At 44.6% G+C, this 19945-nt stretch overlaps 3 protein-coding genes across 5 annotated transcripts in view; all 3 read right to left on the bottom strand.

The window, feature by feature from the left end:
* Window positions 1–794: 794 nt before the first annotated feature.
* ciz1b (cdkn1a interacting zinc finger protein 1b) lies at window positions 795–5994 on the bottom strand. Its single transcript, XM_069523185.1, has 14 exons — window positions 5865–5994; window positions 5225–5290; window positions 4975–5065; window positions 4747–4901; window positions 4534–4604; window positions 4137–4213; window positions 3913–4053; window positions 3730–3824; window positions 3517–3610; window positions 3269–3373; window positions 3010–3186; window positions 2815–2854; window positions 2526–2647; window positions 795–2285 (listed from the first exon to the last, which is right to left on the bottom strand). The coding sequence occupies exons 2-14, from the start codon at window positions 5251–5253 to the stop codon at window positions 2241–2243; spliced, it is 1242 nt and encodes a 413-aa protein (XP_069379286.1). The 5' UTR covers window positions 5254–5290; window positions 5865–5994; the 3' UTR covers window positions 795–2240.
* A 594-nt stretch (window positions 5995–6588) lies between these two features.
* LOC138407419 (kazal-type serine protease inhibitor domain-containing protein 1-like) lies at window positions 6589–10527 on the bottom strand. Its single transcript, XM_069523186.1, has 4 exons — window positions 9177–10527; window positions 7474–7634; window positions 7254–7401; window positions 6589–7163 (listed from the first exon to the last, which is right to left on the bottom strand). Exons 1-4 carry the CDS (start codon window positions 9703–9705, stop codon window positions 7078–7080), a joined length of 924 nt encoding a protein of 307 aa, XP_069379287.1. The 5' UTR covers window positions 9706–10527; the 3' UTR covers window positions 6589–7077.
* Window positions 10528–16389: 5862 nt separating this feature from the next.
* grin1b (glutamate receptor, ionotropic, N-methyl D-aspartate 1b) overlaps window positions 16390–19945 on the bottom strand; it is a 35964-nt gene continuing 32408 nt past the window's right edge. For all 3 annotated transcript variants that reach the window (XM_069523174.1, XM_069523170.1, XM_069523172.1), the window contains one exon: window positions 16390–16616. In XM_069523174.1, coding sequence (XP_069379275.1) covers window positions 16551–16616 — 66 coding nt within the window. In that variant the 3' untranslated portion in view covers window positions 16390–16550. The remainder of the gene's footprint in view (window positions 16617–19945) is intronic.

Here is a 19945-nt window from a genome sequence, read left to right as displayed (position 1 = left end):
TGTGCATGTGTGTGTACCTTGTGTGTGTGTTGCACACGTGGAGACAACATACACTTCCAGGCGTGCATGAGTTAACACGGGGGTCCAGGCTTTATCTTCTGCATCACCCTGTTGCTACATGTGAGCTAGCTGCGGGACGGTCCTCTGATCAGTACCTCATCTATCCAACAGTCCTGGTTCTGCTCTAACTCACATGAAGTACATGGCAGTACTTATACTACATCTATAGAGATTGACTCACTCAGAATAAAACACATTCGTCCTAAATGACGGTTTAGCAGATACCACGGTACGGACATCGTTACTCATTATGGACAGATGAAGTACGGCAACACACACTCGTCTAATGCAACGTTAACATTCATCATACTACTATCATGGCGTACATGTCATGCACATACGATTTACTCCTTCATCTATATGCACCCGTTACACTGATCTTACCTGCAACACGTGTACATGTAAGCTAGCTGTGGGGCGGTTCTCTAGTCAGTAGCTTGACCACGCCCCCAGGACCCTAGGGGTGTCACAAGGTGCCTGTCTATAAATGTAAATATGCAAACAGTGTTTACATTCAAGAGTCAATGAGGTCATCACTAATACGAATAATAATGAATGAAAACACAAGTTACGATCCTCAGATGAGGGTTCGACAATTGTTTCTATATTTCGTTTTACCCCATCGACGGAGATTTGTTGTGGTTTCTCTCTTGTGACAAATGTACTTATTGTAAGTCGCTTTGCACAAAAGCATCTGTTCAATGTAAATGATTTCAGATTCAGAGACAGAGAGAGACAATTCAATTCAGTTTTATTTGTGTGGCACCAAATCCTAATATCCATGAACTCCAGACTCTTCACAGAGAAGGTGAAGAGCTTCAGATCTTCTTCATCTAGAGAAACCAACAGGTGAACCATGAGCAGCACTTTGAGTCTGTGGAGGAGAAACTCCTCATTAACAGAGAGAAACCTCAAGAACCAGACTCAGTGAGGAGACATCTGCCTCCACCGGGGGAGGAGAGAGACATGGGGAGGAGAGGGGGAAGAGGGGAGAAAAGAGAGAGATAGTGGGAAGGAGGGGAAGAGAGGAGAGAGAGAGAGAAAGATAATGAGGGAGTGAAGGAGAGGAGAGAGAGAGATAGTGAGGAGGGGAGGAGGGGGAGAGAGAGGAGAGCCGACAGACAGTTGAGCAGATAAACAGCTCCACCTGCTGGACACTGTCCTCATCACAAGTCACTCTTCGTTTTATTTTGTAGCTTAGATTCAAACAAAACGCTCGTTAATAAAACGATCATCAGATTTGAACTATTGTTCCTTTGATGACTCAGATCTTTTGTCTACTGTGTGTTTGATTTGTGGGACTCGTGACTCGTTGACATGAAAAACACTGAACGTTCTGGTTCTTGACGAGAACACGTTTGATTTCGGACTCAAACTCACGTATCATATAAATAAACGTGGCCCTGGTGGCTCAGCCGACAACGCTCCGTCCAAACACCGTCACACGACCTGGTCAAAACATTGAGTGAGAATCCCGTGAGCTCAGGTGCGGCAGGTTCAGTCTAAACCTCCGTCTGTTGTGCTCACTCACCTAGTTTACAAAAAGCACAACAGCGCCTCCTGCTGAGGAAACTCAGCATGGACATCTGAAGCCTGGACACTGGTTGAATCCGTCCTCACCTTCAACACCTGGTTCACCTCCAAACACTAAAGCCTCTCACATGAAGGACGTGATGTTGAGTCTCTGTGGGACGGACTGTTGTGATGTTGAGTCTCTGTGGGACGGACTGTTGTGACGTTGAGTCTCTGTGGGACGGACTGTTGTGATGTTGAGTCTCTGTGGGACGGACTGTTGTGATGTTGAGTCTCTGTGGGACGGACTGTTGTGTTGTTGAGTCTCTGTGGGACGGACTGTTGTGATGTTGAGTCTCTGTGGGACGGACTGTTGTGACGTTGAGTCTCTGTGGGACGGACTGTTGTGTTGTTGAGTCTCTGTGGGACGGACTGTTGTGTTGTTGAGTCTCTGTGGGACGGACTGTTGTGATGTTGAGTCTCTGTGGGACGGACTGTTGTGATGTTGAGTCAAATGTAGAATCCTTCCTTTGATCAACATCCTTCACATCAGCGTCAGATTCTCTGGATCAATGATTCTACAGAAACATGATCAGGATCAATTGATAAATTCAGGGTTTCTGTTAAAGGAAGTCTCCAGATGCATGATGGGATACAGTGTGAGCAGGTCAAGTCACAGGAGGCGTGTCCTCGTCTTGTTTCTTCTGACTCCTCTGAAACACAAAACAACACACACTCAGCTGTTTGTGTGTGTGTGTGTGTGTGTGTGTGTGTGTGTGTGTGTGTGTGCGTGTGTGTGTGTGCGTGTGTTACCTGCAGGTTCAGGTAGTGTGTGCGTGTCCTGCAGTGTGTGTGTGTGTGTGTGTGTGCGTGTGCGTGTGTTACCTGCAGGTTCAGGTAGTGTGTGTGTGTGTTACCTGCAGGTTCAGGTAGTGTGTGTGTGTGTGTGTTACCTGCAGGTTCAGGTAGTGTGTGCGTGTCCTGCAGTGTGTGTGTCGTGCCGTCATCTCTCTTTGAAAAAACTTGTTGCAGAGTCGACACAGGAAACCAGACACAGGAACCACAAAACTACTTCCTGTTGAGACACAGACAGATTTCAGATTCTTTTCCTCCTTGTCAGCACACACACACACACACACACACACACACACACACACACACACACACACACACACACACACACAAATCATCAGTCAGTTTTCATGAACTCGACCACAGGGGGCGACAGAGGTCATCACCCACCGTAAGTAGTGTGGGGGGTGTAGTCATCAGTGTCAGCTGTCTGCAACACACACACACACACACACACACACACACACACACACACACACACACACACACACACACACACACACACACACACACACACACACTGATTTATATGATCACTTTCATGAAACCAAAGAGAAAAAGAGAAAATGTGAAATCAGGTCGAACCTGCAACACTTTCTCATCTGCTGCCTCTTTTTTTGCATCACCCTCCTTTTCTTCTTCTTCCTCTTCTTCTTCCTCTTCTTCTTCTTCAGCTACTTCTACTTCCTCCTTCTCCCCCTCGAAGCAGCCGACAGCATCCACTGTGATCAGCTCCTCCTCCTGCGCCTCCTGCTGGTGTACCTGGGAAGAAACATGATGTCATGTGATGCTGCTGCTGTGTGCAGTGTGTGTATCTGTGGACTCTACGGCGCCCCCTGCTGACCTTCTGTTTGTGTTGTGGAGACTTCATGTGTTCCACAAACTTCCTGGGAGTCCTGAAGTGACGTTTACACACGGGACAGAAGGGACGACACAGCTGCTTACACATCTGGATCATAGAGACACACACGGGGGAACCCACAGTTAGCTACTGTATCTAACTTAGATGGTAAAGCTAACGAGTTGCTAACGTTTGTGTTTGATGAACTGATGATGTCACGCTCTGACCCTGTGATGTCATCAGCCTCTCACCTTGTGTTGTTTTGTCTGTCGATGGATGATGATGTCACCACTGAAGTGAGTCTGACAGGAGTCACACCAGCGCTGAGTGTGAGGCCGACGCCCCCTGGAGGACGACAAGATAGCAGTCTGGCTCATGTTGGTCCAGTGTGTGTGTGTGTGTGTGTGTGTGTGTGTGTGTGTGTGTGTGTGTGTGTGTGTGTGTGTGTGTGTGTGTGTTCATACCTGTCCTGCAATGTGTGTGTGTTGAGGTTGATGGAGTGTGTGATCTCCTGAAGTTTCTTCATGTGCTCTGCTCCTGACATGTGTTCATGAAACACCTGAACACACACACACACACACACACACACACACTGTGGATGTGGTATTTGTAAAACACTGCTCACTGATCGTTGAGCTGATTCTCACCTGTACAGAGCGACAGGTGAGGTTACAGACGTGACAGTGGAGTCCACCTGTCTGTGTCTCTGCCGTACTGTCTGTCTGTCCAAACTCTCTGCTCTCACTGCTCCGCTGGATGGTGACCTTTAGTGACCCCACACTCTGCAGCTACACACAAACACACACACACACACACATTACAACATGTCACTCAAGTCACCACAGTGAAAACCTGAGAATCATGACCTCACCTCAGCTGCTCTGCTGTCCTCACTAAGCTCTGCTGCCACCTGCTGGTCAAGAGGGGGAACTCTGCAGGAAACACCATCTGATGACAAGAAACACAAACAAATGTCTCTGGTGACAAAGTGCTGACACACACGTAGAAGACACAGACAGTTTGTGGTGATAAGAGCTGACGACGGTGTCAGGTGAAAACATGATCACTTCCTGTCTGTCTGCTCCACCTCTCACCTGAAGAACGAGGAGGATCTGATGCTGAACGAGTCTGAGCAGAAAACCTGCTGCTGAGTATTTCAGCTGTGAAACATGAACTCTGGAGACGATTCTCTGGAGACGATTCTCTGGATTCTACCTGGAGCTCACGTGTGAAAGCAGCTTTACAGAGTATATAAGTGATAAACTCACCTCCTGCCAAGCTGCTCTCATTGGCTGGTTGATCACATGATGCCGGGACCTGAGCAGACGACTCTGTGATTCTGAAGGGAAAATGTTCGACACATGACAGATTATTGATAGATTAGCAACCAATGAAAAAATAATATCTAATCTGAAGTTTTATTTTAAACTCTTTGTAATGAACTCTGTAGCCTCTAGGGGACGCCAGCGTCTCTGACTGACCCATCCAGTCTCGCCCTCTTTGTCTCTCCTGAACCTCCCAGTCCCAGGTCTCCATGTGTATTTCCTCTCTCTTCTTCTGTGGTGGTGGAGCTGCTGCAGCGCTGCCAGCTGTCAGCACTTCCTGTCCCTGAGCCCGCCCACTTCCTGCCTGAACCCTTAAAAAAACAAAAAAACACAGTGAAGTTGATCCATGAGAGCAGACGGGCGGCAGCGGGTTGTTTTATGTACCTGGTGCAGCGACGCCGGCGGTCTCCTCTGTACAGGACCAATATGGAATCGAACCTGCTCCACACTGCTTCCTGCTGCAGGAAGAAAACTCCTGCAGGGAGAGCACAGAGAAAACATGTTCAAGAGGTTGAGGCATGATCTTCCCTGTTGTGTGAGCTGGAGGAGCTGATCAGTGATCAGTCGTTGGGTTTCAGTTGATTTAATGGTCGTCAGCTGACGTGAGGATGAAGCAGCTCCTCCTCATCCTCACCTGTCTGTCCTCCGCTGCTGCTTCACCATGATGAAGACTGCCCCAGCTCACCTTTGACCTCTGACCCTAAATGAACAGAAGCACAACGTCAGCGCTGTGTGACGTAATGAACTAGTCACACGAGTCTGTAGAGTAACGATCACATTAACGTTACAACATCACTTTCATCACTTTCACAAAACTTACTGCGAACAAACTTCCGTTATTAACTTTAAACAACGAGTCGCTCCCACATAAAGAACTCCGTTTACATTTATTACATTTTACCAGCGGTCACCTCATTGGTTTCTGCCTGAATCTCAGAGAAACACGTCAGTGAATTCAAACAAACTCAATTGATTTTTATTTAAATAACAGATGACTGCTGTTTGTCACCAAAGCCGAATGTAATAGTGGTGATGTTAGATTCACGAGCAGTTCTAATTTATATCAGATACTGAATTCCTTTTATGGTAATTATCAAACAAACTTTAAATGAGCATTTTTCTTTCATGGTTCGGGTCTCGGTGGATTAGCTAACATGCTAACGCTAGGAGGACCAAGCGTCCTTTTTGAGAGAACAGACCCGGATGTAAGCGATTCATCAGATCTGTTCGAAGTTTACTTTAGTTTAATTCGATTTAATTATAGTTCATCTTACCGCACAGCACAAGCTAATGCTAACTCCGCTACATGTCAACACAGGATGGATCCGCTGTCGCTGAGCTGCTCTGTCGCCCCCTGGCGGCCTGGAGGAAACGGTCTGAGCTTCTTCTTCTTCATCTTCATCTTCTTTAATTTCTTCTTCTTCTTCATCTTCTTTAATTTCTTCTTCTTCTTCATCTTCTTTAACTTCTTCTTCTTTATCTTCTTCATCATCTTCTTTATCTTCTTCATCATCTTCTTTATCTTCTTCATCATCTTCTTTATCTTCTATATCTTCTTTATCTTCTTTAACTTCTTCATCATCTTCTTCTTCATCTTCATCTTCATTATCTTCTTCTTCTCAGTTTATCTTGGAACAGACTGTGGCTCCAGAGACAGGTTTAATATCCACAGTCAATATTAAACAGAACTCGTTGCTATGGTTACAGTCTGAGTGAATGGATTCACCACATGTGGCTTCAGTTTCCTCTGAGTGGAAACAGACACAGAGGATTTAGTTTCTGCTGCTCTGTCACTTCCTGTGGTCGAGCAGCAGGAAGCGTCTGTCTGAGCGGCTCCTGAAGATCATTCATGTTCTTTAAACACCATCAGAGACGGTGGGTCGGTGCTAACACGCTAACATTAGCTTGCTGGGTCTCCTCAGGTGTCCTCTCTCCCAACATCAAATCAATCATCAGTGGACGAGTGTGTGAATTTCTTTGAAAAGATCCAGACATAAATACGTACATTGACTTTACTAACAGTAATTAAACCTCACACAGTGGACTCCATATCCCACAATGCATTCTGAAAACCAGTGTTCAACCAATGGTCACCAAACGAGCAATGAAAGAGAAATGTGGGTCTGACGTGAGAGAGAGAAATGTTCAGTTTGAGCCTCAGATACAATTCAGAAAGATACTTTAGAGAAAACCCATCATAATAATAATAACTGTATTTGTAAAGCAGTCATCTAAACAAAGTTAGAGTGCTACATAAACATCAGAAAATATAAGAATCAAAGTTACAGACAAATAGAAAATCCTCCCTGTCACATTCAGAATGAAGAGAAACTGATACAGACATTATCATTATATATAAATATGCTTATTTATATTATATATATATATCTTCATTCATCATCATCAAGTGACCTGAAGCTCAATCTGTCGATTTCAGAGACGCCACAGTCTGTGATGGACGACACATGACAGGAAGTCTCATGTGGATCAGTAGGAGTCCTGCTCGTAGTCTGTGGTGTCCATCAACTGCTTCATCTCTGAGACGCTGTTGGCCAGGTAGGACGACAGCTCCTCTGGGAGAGAGGTTACATGTTAGTGTCCCTTTAAGACGACGTGAAACACGTGTGTGTCCCTTTAAGACCAGGACAGGTGTAACCGCTCACCTGTTCCAAGTACTCCCAGTACAGCGGAGGCGGAGACAGATCCCAGGTTGTTATGGGCAATGCAGTGATAGGTCCCAGAATCTCCGGGCTCCGCCCCCTCAATCTGCAGCCAACTGGAGAGCTCGAATTTCAGAGGACCGCCCCGAGACTGTGAGACGGACAGAGAGGGACAGGAAATCAGACGTACAAACGGGGAGTTGTGTCAGCAGAGCGTCTGTACCTGGACAGAGATGTGCGGGTCGTCACCGGGCAGGACCACGTCTCGCCCCTCCTTCTTCCACTCCACCAGCGCCATCGGAAACGCAAACACCTCGCACAGGAACACCAGTCTACTTCCTGTCCCGTTCACCTGACTCCGAGGAGGAACCTTAATGACGGGAACTGAGAGACAGGGAGGACACGCTGACACATGTTCACACACCTTTCATAAACTTTTATTGAACTTTGATCTTAGTTTGGCCCTGTCCCTCTGCTAACATGGAGGAGACATGAACTGAACCACTGACATGTTCTGTATGTGAGGACAAATGTCTGGGTCAGTGTCTGGACACAGACAGACAGGTGAGACACAGACAGACAGGTTACTTACAGACAGACAGACGTGACACAGACAGACAGGTGAGACACAGACAGACAGATGTGACACAGACAGACAGGTGAGACACAGACAGACAGGTGAGACACAGACAGACAGGTTAGTTACAGGCAGACAGACGTGACACAGACAGACAGGTGAGACACAGACAGACAGGTTACTTACAGACAGACAGACGTGACACAGACAGACAGGTGAGACACAGACAGACAGGTGAGACACAGACAGACAGATGTGACACAGACAGACAGGTGAGACAGACAGACAGACAGGTTAGTTACAGACAGACAGACGTGACACAGACAGACAGATGAGACACAGACAGACAGGTGAGACACAGACAGACATATGTGACACAGACAGACAGGTGAGACACAGACAGACAGATGCGACACAGACAGACAGGTGAGACACAGACAGACAGATGCGACACAGACAGACAGATGTGACACAGACAGACAGGTGAGACACAGACAGACAGATGTGACACAGACAGACAGGTGAGACACAGACAGACAGATGTGACACAGACAGACAGGTGAGACACAGACAGACAGATGTGACACAGACAGACAGGTGAGACACAGACAGGTGAGACACAGACAGACAGGTTAGTTACAGACAGACAGATGTGACACAGACAGACAGGTGAGACACAGACAGACAGATGCGACACAGACAGACAGGTGAGACACAGACAGACAGATGTGACACAGACAGACAGGTGAGACACAGACAGACAGATGAGACACAGACAGACAGGTGAGACACAGACAGACATATGTGACACAGACAGACAGATGAGACACAGACAGGTGAGACACAGACAGGTGAGACACAGACAGACAGGTAAGTTACAGACAGACAGATGTGACACAGACAGACAGGTGAGACACAGACAGACAGATGTGACACAGACAGACAGGTGAGACACAGACAGGTGAGACACAGACAGGTGAGACACAGACAGACAGGTGAGACACAGACAGACAGATGAGACACAGACAGACAGGTAAGTTACAGACAGACAGATGTGACACAGACAGACAGGTGAGACACAGACAGACAGATGTGACACAGACAGACAGGTGAGACACAGACAGGTGAGACACAGACAGGTGAGACACAGACAGACAGGTGAGACACAGACAGACAGGTGAGACACAGACAGACAGGTGAGACACAGACAGACAGGTGAGACACAGACAGACAGATGAGACACAGACAGACAGGTTAGTTACAGACAGACAGATGTGACACAGACAGACAGGTGAGACACAGACAGGTGAGACACAGACAGGTGAGACACAGACAGACAGGTGAGGTACCTGTCTTGCAGGGGCCTGTCCCTCGGGTGGTGAGCTCTGGTCTGGAGGACACTTCCTCTCTGAACTGACACATGTTCATGTATGTTCTTCCATCAGATCCACATACAACCTCCAGATGTTCACACACACACACCTGTTCATCTTCATCTTCATCCTCCCCCGCCCCTCGCCCCCCTCCTTCCCCCTGACACCGCAGCCCGGTCCCGCACAGCCCGTAAAACACGCTCCGGTTCCCCGGGTCGCAGGCTTGTCCCTCCAGGTTCCCGCACTCCTGACAGCAACCGCAGGAGTCCGGCACCAGCCCGGCTCTGCAGCCGCGGGTCTCCGGGCACAGGTCCGGCTCACACGTGTCGCAGCCCCCCGGGCCCCCCGGGCCCCCGCCTCCAGGCTCCTCATAGTCCAGCAGCGGGTCGCTCAGGGAGGGCAGGCCGGGCGGCGCGGCGCTTAGGGCGGGCAGCTGGTTTGGGAAGGCCCGGCATGTGTGGAGGGTCAGACAGAGACCGATGAGAACCAGTCCCCGGATCTTCATCGTTCTAACCCGGGCTGTGGGACCAGCTCCGCGGGACGAGCCGCTTCTCTGTCCGGGACCACGAGAGACCGCAACCCGGGCTGAGAACCGAGGACGGTCCGGTCTGTCGGAGAACTTCAGACCCGACACCCGCTCTCCTGTTCCCGCAGAGGACTGGGACAGAAACCGGGACAGAGACCGGGACAGACACTAAACCTGAAGACCTAAAAACAAAGATAAATTAAAGTCAAGAGTTTGTTAAAAAAACTGAGAAAAACGTTTCCATGGTCCGGTTTTAGTCCAGAACCAGGACCAGGACTAGAATCAGGACCAGGATCAGGATCAGGACCAGGACCAGGACCAGGATCAGGATCAGGATCAGGACTAGAATCAGGACCAGGACCAGGATCGGGATCAGGACTAGAATCAGGACCAGGACCAGACCGTCTGAAGTTTAAACAGCTGAGTCGCTCGCGCTGCTCCACAGACTGACACGAGACATCAGAGACAATTTACCAAACTAAAACAAGAGACTTCCGTTCAAGCCCTTCAAAATAGATGAAGTGTGACAGAAGTTCTCAGAGTTCAAGCTGAGCGACTCGGGAACAGATCCAGAGGTTCAACACCTGGAACCATGAGAAGCTTTGAGAAACACGTGTTGTCACGGGAACAGCATTGATTCATCTAATATCTGATTGGTAATAAATATAAAACAAACCAAATCAAAACGTTGTAGTCGTCTTTTAAAAACGCTTCATGTTGGAACAGATTTACATTTTATATTTTAACTTTATTTTGAAGACGAGGCTCTTATTTCCGTCCCTGTTGTTTCAGCTGCACGCGCAACAGCAACTGAGTGCCCCCCCCCCCCCCCCCCCCCCCCCCCCCACTAACAGATGTCAAACTCATCAAGTCTGGAGAGGTTCCCAGGGTTCTCCTGTGGTTCCAGGGTTCTCCTGTTGTTCCAGGGTTCTCCTGTGGTTCCAGGGTTCTCCTGTGGTCCCAGGGTTCTCCTGTGGTTCCAGGGTTCTCCTGTGGTTCCAGGGTTCTCCGGGTGGTTCCGGGTGGTCCCAGGGTTCTCCAGATGGGTCTTCCATCAACTAAACTAAACTAAGCTCCGTGAAGAATTCAAACTCACCAAGAAATGAAACACGTGGTAATCAACGAGGTAAAGAGACGTCAGGACAGAAGGTCTCTGACTGAAGTTTGTCCACAGACAGAGAAGAGACGACGGTTAGCACTGATCTCAGACTGTGGATCTGAAGCTGAATCACATCCGATATGTTTGAAATCACCACAGAACCTTTACTGAGTTCTGACCCACTGAACTAACAGACTACCGTCATTCTTCATCAGTAGAGTTCAGACACTTTTTCATTATTGATTCATCAGTTTGTCCAGTTTATGTGTCTGATGCTTCAGGTTGGTCGACTGTCACACAGAGGAAGAAGAGGAGGAAGAAGAGGAGGAAGAGGAGGAAGAAGAGGAGGAAGAGGAGGAGGAGAATAATTGATTCAGAACTGCAGGGTTTGATGTGTCCTCCTCCTCCTCTTCCTCTTCATCCTCCTCTTCTCAGCTCCACTTAGGACTGATGTGCTTCAGTGTGACTGTGACAACAGGAGGAGGAGAATCTGAAGCTGCTGCGTCTCCATGTCAACAAGTGTCTGTTTGTTTGTTTACATCAAATATAATCACAACAATATCAATTCTAATATTATCAATAATACCAATGGGTAACACTTTAGGGAACACAGTATTAGTCATTAATACATAACTAATAAGGATTTCTATTAGTGCTCAGTAAGGTTTGTAATTGAACACTTTCTTATTTTTACTTAACAACTGGTTTATTCTTGGTAAATCCTTAGGAGGCCACTAGTTGGCCATGATCGTAAGTTATTAGTATTTAGTATGGTTCAAAATAAAGAGGCTATAGACTCGTCACACACTGTCTTAATAATCTACCAGTTGAGACAGAGCAGCAACATATTAGTACATAATGTATTAGGAGTCTACTTTGATCCATATTATATATCAGCAACTTCACCTCAAGACTAACTAGCTGCTTATTAAGGGTTTGTCAAGAATAAACGACCTATTCAGTAAGAATAAGACATTGTTGAATAAATACCTAACACATATGTAGAGATGCTTAATGCAGATCTTATTGATCATTAACACATACTCGTATTACTCACGAATTAGTGGCTAACAGTGTGTTCCCTAAACTCAAGTGTTACCAACAATGTTATTATTGTTGTTGTTATTAACAATAATAATAACACTCCCAACAAGAAGTTCTCTCTGGTTCTTTATTTTAAGTTTAGTTTTTAAATAGAAGAACTAAACATTGTTTATATTCCTGTTTAGTTTTACTTCCTGTTTAGATTTTATTTCAAGTTGAGGTCAAAGGTCATTGAATCATCTTCAGGAGACCAAATAAAAACGACGGCTTGAGTTTGACTCTTTATGTTCGATGAGAAACAGCAGAAGCTCGGAGTCGAGCGGCTACATGTCGTCAGAGGAACACAAACAAAACAAATGAGCGTTTGTGTCAGAGGGAGGGAAACTTCTTCTACAGTTTCAATGTTCACAAGACAGAAAAGTGAAAACGGCATCACGTCTGTATAGAAAGTTTAACCTCTGACTTCAGTTTGTACACGAACACAGATTCTATACAAACAGCATTTTCTTCTGTACACCAGTGAAAATAAAATCATGAAACTGTGACATCATCAGAAAGCGTCAGACGGAGCAGCAGACACAGACTCACTTTATAAAACCAGGTTTTCACTCAAGCAGAATTTAAATGATTCATGTTCCTGATTGAATCCCGGATCCACATTCAGAGCTATTGGCTGCTGTTGACGACCAATCACGACGCAGCTTGATGCTTTGATTGGACACACATAAACACAAGGAATCAAACCTGTGACGTCTGTTTCTGGAGATTTAAACAAAACAAACTGGCCTGTGAATCAAAGCTGCAGAGAAAATAACTAAAAACTCAGTTTCTGCCTCTGATGTAGACGAACAAACTGTAACAATAAAAACAAGAAGAAGAAGAAGCAGCTCCTGGTGGTTAACGTGTCGCCGGCTCACTGATCATCAATGGTCATATTCTGCACAGGAACATGGATGTTGCCATGGCGTCGTCAAGGTTTAATAAAGTGAGTCGTGAAGCAGCTGAGCTTCAGAACAGGAACCTGAGAACGTCACTGAGAACAATCACAGTAACTGAGTACATTTACTCAGTACAAATACTTCAGTATTTTCTTTCCGTGCTACATCACACTTCAACACAGTTACTGACACCTGCTGGTTATACGTGGAAATCATTATATTTCAATAAAAGTTTTTAAAAGTAAAAAGGATGAATCACAGTAACTGAACCGTCTCAGTGTTCAATCCATTGATTATCCATCATGTTAACATGACATCATCAATCCATATATTACAAGTTATAAATAAAATGAATAGTAAATATAACTAATAATGAATAAAAGGTCTTATTAACATGACGGAAAACAAACATGTCTGTGACGACGAGGATAAAATCGCTTCAGGAAACAAAAACTCTTGATCAGAAAATACAACCGATGTCTGAGGGTTTTAATACCAATATAAAAATAATCTTATTTTCTAAAAACATAAATTCAAAATAAAAGTCCTCAGGGGTTTGTTTTATTCATCGTATCAATAATTATTATTTGAATTATAATGCATCCATCACTAAATACATTTCTAATATTGATTGATTGATGATCTTCACTTAATATTAATAATATTACACAAAAGTAAATTCATCAAAAGACATTATAATTATTTCTTTTACACTTGTTGATTCACAACTTCAACAATGAGATGAAATGTTTGTTTTTATATTTATATTTTTATATTTTCTTCGTCTTCGTGTTTTGCTCAAAATGTAACATTTAACTTAAAACAGTGGAGGCTCATCTACAAAGAATCATGATTAGCATTGATAATCCGGATGGATGGAAAAATAACAAGTGTTAGCTTAGCATAGGCTACGCAGGTCTTTAAAATGCTCAGAACGATTTCACTACTGAGTTTAAGGGACAGAAATAAAGTCTGATTAGCATTAGCTGTGTTAACACTGTATTTAAAGTTAGCTTTGTCTGTAGCGTTAGCTTCAGCCATGTTGGCCTAATAAACGTTCTGGAGCATAAGCATTAGCTGTGTTGGTCTTTGTTACATGTGATTAGCCTGGATTAGCGAAGCTAGGCCTCATGTTAACATTCAGTCATTTTATTGGTAGCTATAGTTAGCCGTGGCTAGTACATCCGAGTTTGAGTGAATTTGTTTTTACTTAATACATCCTGTTATTAATTATTACATAATTTCCTGTTGAAAAAACAAAGATAACTACTGTTAGCATTAGATGGTGAATTAGCTTCAGTCATAGCAATTTCAGTTTCTACATTAGCATGAGTGTTAGCATCAGTGTTAGCATTACTCAGAATAGTAGTTGTTCACACTTGGGAGCTAGCTGCTAACATCCATTTTGTTTTTGGTCCAATTAAGAAAATGTGGATTTATTGGTTGAAAACTGATCAAAACGTTTCTCTGTTCAGAAAATGTGAAACTTTTTAATATGTAACATCAGAATCTATATCCTAACTCCCAATATAACAACTGACGGACAATCGATCAGCGTCTGTTGTTCTCAGTGCAGCTCTCGGCTCTTGATTATTTTCATTCGCATGTTGTGTTTTCACAGAACGACAGGATTAAAAACTGGATTAATTACGAGGTTAAAGGAATACCGTTAAAGGTTTACAGAAGTAATTAACAGGATTAACTAGCAGGATTCATTAACTGGGTTAATCAACAGGATCACTACACATTGCTATTTAGCAGAGTTCATTAACATGATTAATCAATAGTGTTAACATGAGGGTTGATTAATCATGTGAATGAACACAGCTAACTCGCAGTTAATTATTAAGATCAAATGGTTCATTAACAGGATTGAACAACAGGATGATCACGTGTTGTTGGCAGTGAAGTGGAGGTCATCAGAGACTGACATCATCAGCAGTGGAGCAGTGACTACATTTCCCAGCTTGCACTGGGACTGTCAGAAGGTGTGGAGGTGGAGCCTCTAGGACAGGAAGTCATTTAGAAAACTCTAAAATTTGTTGATTTACACGTTTATGTTTTAAACTTTAATGTCACTAATCAGATGTAAAGATGTTTTTAATATTGACCAATGAATCAAACCAATAACACGTCTCGTATCATTGAAACTGTTTGAACGAGACGTTCAACAACAACCTGAAAAATCTCTTTGATGAGAAACATCTTTCAGGACTTTGTTAATCACTCAAATAACCTAAATACAAACGTTTCTCATTATCACAATAACAACAAGGGCTGTGTGGGGGTGTCAGTAAAAATGTGTCAGTGACTGAACCACACAAACGTCTGTGGTTCCTTCTGGTCCCAGAGGCTCCACCCACCTACAACACTTTGATCAGTGATCAGGCTCCCGATGATCAGGCTCCGGATGATCTGGTTCCGGATGATCAGGCTCCCGATGATCTGGTTCCGGATGATCTGGTTCCGGATGATCAGGTTCCGGATGATCAGGTTCCAGATGATCAGGCTCCCGATGATCAGGTTCCAGATGATCAGGCTCCCGATGATCTGGTTCCGGATGATCTGGTTCCGGATGATCTGGTTCCAGATGATCTGGTTCCGGATGATCTGGTTCCGGATGATCTGGTTCCCGATGATCTGGTTCCAGATGATCTGGTTCCCGATGATCTGGTTCCGGATGATCTGGTTCCAGATGATCAGGCTCCTGATGATCTGGTTCCAGATGATCAGGCTCCTGATGATCTGGTTCCCGATGATCTGGTTCCGGATGATCTGGTTCCCGATGATCTGGTTCCAGATGATCTGGTTCCAGATGATCAGGCTCCTGATGATCTGGTTCCAGATGATCAGGCTCCTGATGATCTGGTTCCCGATGATCTGGTTCCGGATGATCTGGTTCCGGATGATCTGGTTCCCGATGATCTGGTTCCAGATGATCTGGTTCCCGATGATCTGGTTCCGGATGATCTGGTTCCAGATGATCTGGTTCCAGATGATCAGGCTCCCGATGATCTGGTTCCAGATGATCTGGTTCCAGATGATCTGGTTCCTGATGATCAGGCTCCTGATGATCTGGTTCCAGATGATCAGGCTCCTGATGATCTGGTTCCCGATGATCTGGTTCCGGATGATCTGGTTCCGGATGATCTGGTTCCCGATGATCTGGTTCCAGATGATCTGGTTCCCGATGATCTGGTTCCGGATGATCTGGTTCCAGATGATCTGGTTCCAGATGATCAGGCTCCCGATGATCTGGTTCCAGATGATCTGGTTCCGGATGATCTGGTTCCGGATGATCTGGTTCCGGATGATCAGGCTCCTGATCGATATGTTTTTTGCGTTTTTGTTCAGCTGTGTCTGATTTTACACGTCGAAGACGAAAGTGTCGTCAGCAGATCAAGCTTTTGATAAATAAGTGCAATCAATCAGTGTGACAGACAGGAACTGTACAACATCACAGACACCCACCAAAATAAAACCAGTCCTTTCAAAATAAAACACCCTCAGGATAGAGGAGGCTGACGGCTACAAGCGGAGCAAGGCGACTGTGTCATTGGAGCGGTTTAGGTTTACAGATGCTGTGTGTGTGTGTGTGTGTGTGTGTGTGTGTGTGTGTGTGTGTGTGTGTGTGTGTGTGTGTGTGTGTGTGCTTGCGTGCGTGTGTGTGTGTGTAAGGCTCAGCAGCAGCAGTGAAGCTTGCTCTCTCTCTCTCTCTCTCTCTCTCTCTCTCTCTCTCTCTCTCAGACCACGGTGCTGACGGAGGGATCTGATAGGTTGAGCTGGCCGGTGATGTCAGTCGGGTACGGCTACAGGTGAAAAGGAAACACACACGTTAATTAATGCACCCCCAACACACACACACACACAAACAGATCTGCTGTTTAACGTAATCTCTGGGTCTTGTTTTGGTTCCATTTAGGATCTTAGAACCTTGGTTCTACCCAGAGAACCCATGTCTCTGTCAGTTCTGAGAGGAACCTTCATAATGAAAGAGGCCTCGTTAGCAGAAAGATGCTGCATCACATGACCACATGTTTTCTCTCGTCTCTTTCTGACCTGTAGAATAAGACATCATCACGGTCCCCTCAAGAAAACCGGATGTTTTCAGGTTTCTGAATTAATCTATGAAACGTTTAAAGATGGGGTTTGAGAATGTGAAGTGAAAAGACCTCCAATTTAGCCAATGAATCAAAATCGTTAAACTTTTCTTTGTCACATGACAATAAACAGAAACTTTCTGAACTGTCAAACAAAACAAGACATTTGAGGCCGTCAGCTTTGACTGTGTGAAATTATAAAAATCTAATAATAAAACATTAAAATCGGTTTTCTGAGATTTTTCAATGATTGAGAAACCTCCCTTATTACTGATTTTACGACTTTTTCTTCTTCTTTCTCCTTTTTATTGTTATTCACACTTTTTGCAGCGAGATGAAATTTTGAAGCATTAATTGATTAAAAACTGTTTGATATGTTTAAAATTCACTGGACAACATTAATGTAAATTTTCATTGTTTGTGTTTGAGCAGACGTCCGATTCTGACTCTGAGACATGATGAGAGTCTTTATTTATGTTGCTCACGGTTGCTTTGCATTTTTTCTTTTCTTTGTTTGCATGTGGAGTTCTTTGTTAACTCTTTTATTTTGAAACTTACTGTCCTGTGTGTCTCTTGCTTTACTCCCTGTCACTCCCATGAGTGAACTATTCCACCTTAATTCATTTCACCTTTGTTATTTACTGGGATTCATGGTCTAGTGCTGCCACCTATGGGCAGGAGGAATCCAGGCAGGTTGGTGAGTTCAGTGTAAGTTTTGTCCTCTTGTGTTTCAGACTCCTGACCTGTTTGATCTACTCTTGTCTGTCTTCAGCTGTTCCTCTGATCTCTCCTCCACCTCCGCTAGAGGCTAAATACCAGAGAGACCAGCTGGTAAACATACGACGACCATTTCTGTCCGCGAGCGTTTGTCTCTGTCTCAGTTTTAATCCTCATCCACATGTACACCGGTCATGCACGTAATATAATAATAACAGCTGGTCTCCTCCACATGCAAACAGCTGCATCATAGTAAAATACAGAATGTACGTGAACGACAGGGTCAGTTACTCTTTGATTCTCCGTGTTTCTTCTGGAAGGTCATGTGACAGGAGCCTGACCAATCAGTGAAGTTTATGTTGTGACTGAAAATAAGCAAGAGGCTCCGTCTATGTCATTGTTTCCAAACATCTCAGTTTTAGTGGCACTTAAACTCTGTTCACAGAAACAGTTTTCAAACTGTGGTTATATATATACAAATATATAGGAAATGCTGAGTGCAGACTTTCTGTTATTAAAGCTCATCTTTTAGTTTAACACATCCACATTTGATTTGTTCCTTTATTTCCATCTCTTTGTTGAGAACAGTTTTTTCCAGCTACATTAAATCAGGACAGAATGATCTGGAGGTTCTGGTTTGTTACTCTAGGGGGCGCTGTCACTGCACATAGATGAGTTGATTAGTTTAAGTAAAAGGTTTTCTTTTGCTTTTCGACATTTCGATAAAATAAAACATTTAATTTTTTGGTGTGACATCTCTTTAACCATCACGGCAACAGGGAACATTAAAACTTTCATGTGTCGGCTCTGAACAGCAGCATCAGAGCAAGGCAGCACAGGGATACAAGGGTTGTCGGTTCAACTCCCACAGAGTCTGATCCTTGATATTGAATAATTTATCATTTCTGTCAACTACCCAGAGAATCGTTTATTTGAAATGTGCAGATCGTTTTATTTTTCATTTTTTTCAACTGAAATATTAAAAAATATCAGTCAGCAGCCTTTTCAATGCAAATCATCAGAGAAGATGAAGATCTGATGCAGATTTTTCCAGATCTTTGGTTTAATTATATTCTGATTTGTTGCCATAGAGACAGATGAGGTCATAATGTTCGGGATCGTCCTGACCAGGTTGCGTGTGGATGGTTCTAAATCAACAGGTTCTCTGTGTTAACGTTCTGATGATGTGTTGGGTTTTGTCTGATTCAGATATATTCAAGTCTCTTTGCTTTGGGTGAGCTGAGGTGTTGATTGGTTGGTGAACAGGAAGTGGTGAGTCGTGTTTGCAGAATACAGGTCAGTCGTGCTTGCAGAGGAGGACAGAGGCAGTGTGTGTGTAGAGTCTGGACACCATTCAAATCACTGAGAGAAGAAACACTCATATAGAAAATAAAGAGATGATCACAAAGAGAAATGATTCAAGAAGCTGCTGCTCCATCTGTTACTCATCATTGAAACTGAGCTGCAGCAGAAGTTTCATCATTTTAAGTTAATAACAGACGGAGTCACTTCCTCTTCTGACTCTGGTCCGACGTTGTGGATTCAGAGGAAACAGGAAACGCGTCACAGAAGCTTTCACGTCTCTGAGCTGGAGACTGAACAACACTTAAAAAACAACAGATTTCCCACGATAATAAAGACAACAACTCGTCTCACTGTGTCCTCGTCTCAGGAGGAAACAAACATTTTAAGTCTCCCACACTGAGGATGAAACTGAAAAGTGAAGCCACAGACGAGTCACAAGCATCAACACTGACGACAGAAATCATCATGATGTGGAACCTGGAGTCCTGTAACAGAAACATCATCATCAGTTCAGCAGCTCCTGGACCTGACGCTGCAGACGGGAAGAGTTAGAGGACAGACACAAGTTTGCACTGGACGTCTGAGGACAAGATGTTAGTGACGGAAAATCATCAGTGAGACGGTTTGTGACAGTCTGAGCATCAACAGTGAGATGAAGGGACAGAGATAGGAGAGGAAGGAGAGGACAGGGAGGAGGAAAACGAGGACGAGAGACAGGACAAGGACACAGAGACAGGACAGGACACAGAGACAGAGGACACGAGAGACAGGACAATGACACAGAACGAGAGGACAGATGAGAGAACAAAAGGTCCACAGGAGAAAAGAGACCACACAGTCTGACCCTCTTCACTTCTCCTTTGCAAGAGGACGACGTGAAAAAACCCTAAGACGAGCCCTGAGCTGATTGGACGAGACGGTTTTCTGTTTGTTTAACTGTAGTGGACAGATGGACTGAAGGAGGTGGGAAGACGGGCGGCTGTAAGGAGATGATGGAAGAGAGGAGGAGGACGGAG

The sequence above is a fragment of the Paralichthys olivaceus genome, chromosome 4 (genome assembly GCF_024713975.1).
Source record: "Paralichthys olivaceus isolate ysfri-2021 chromosome 4, ASM2471397v2, whole genome shotgun sequence".
NCBI lineage: Eukaryota > Metazoa > Chordata > Actinopteri > Pleuronectiformes > Paralichthyidae > Paralichthys > Paralichthys olivaceus.
This window is presented reverse-complemented; position numbering and strand designations above follow the sequence as displayed.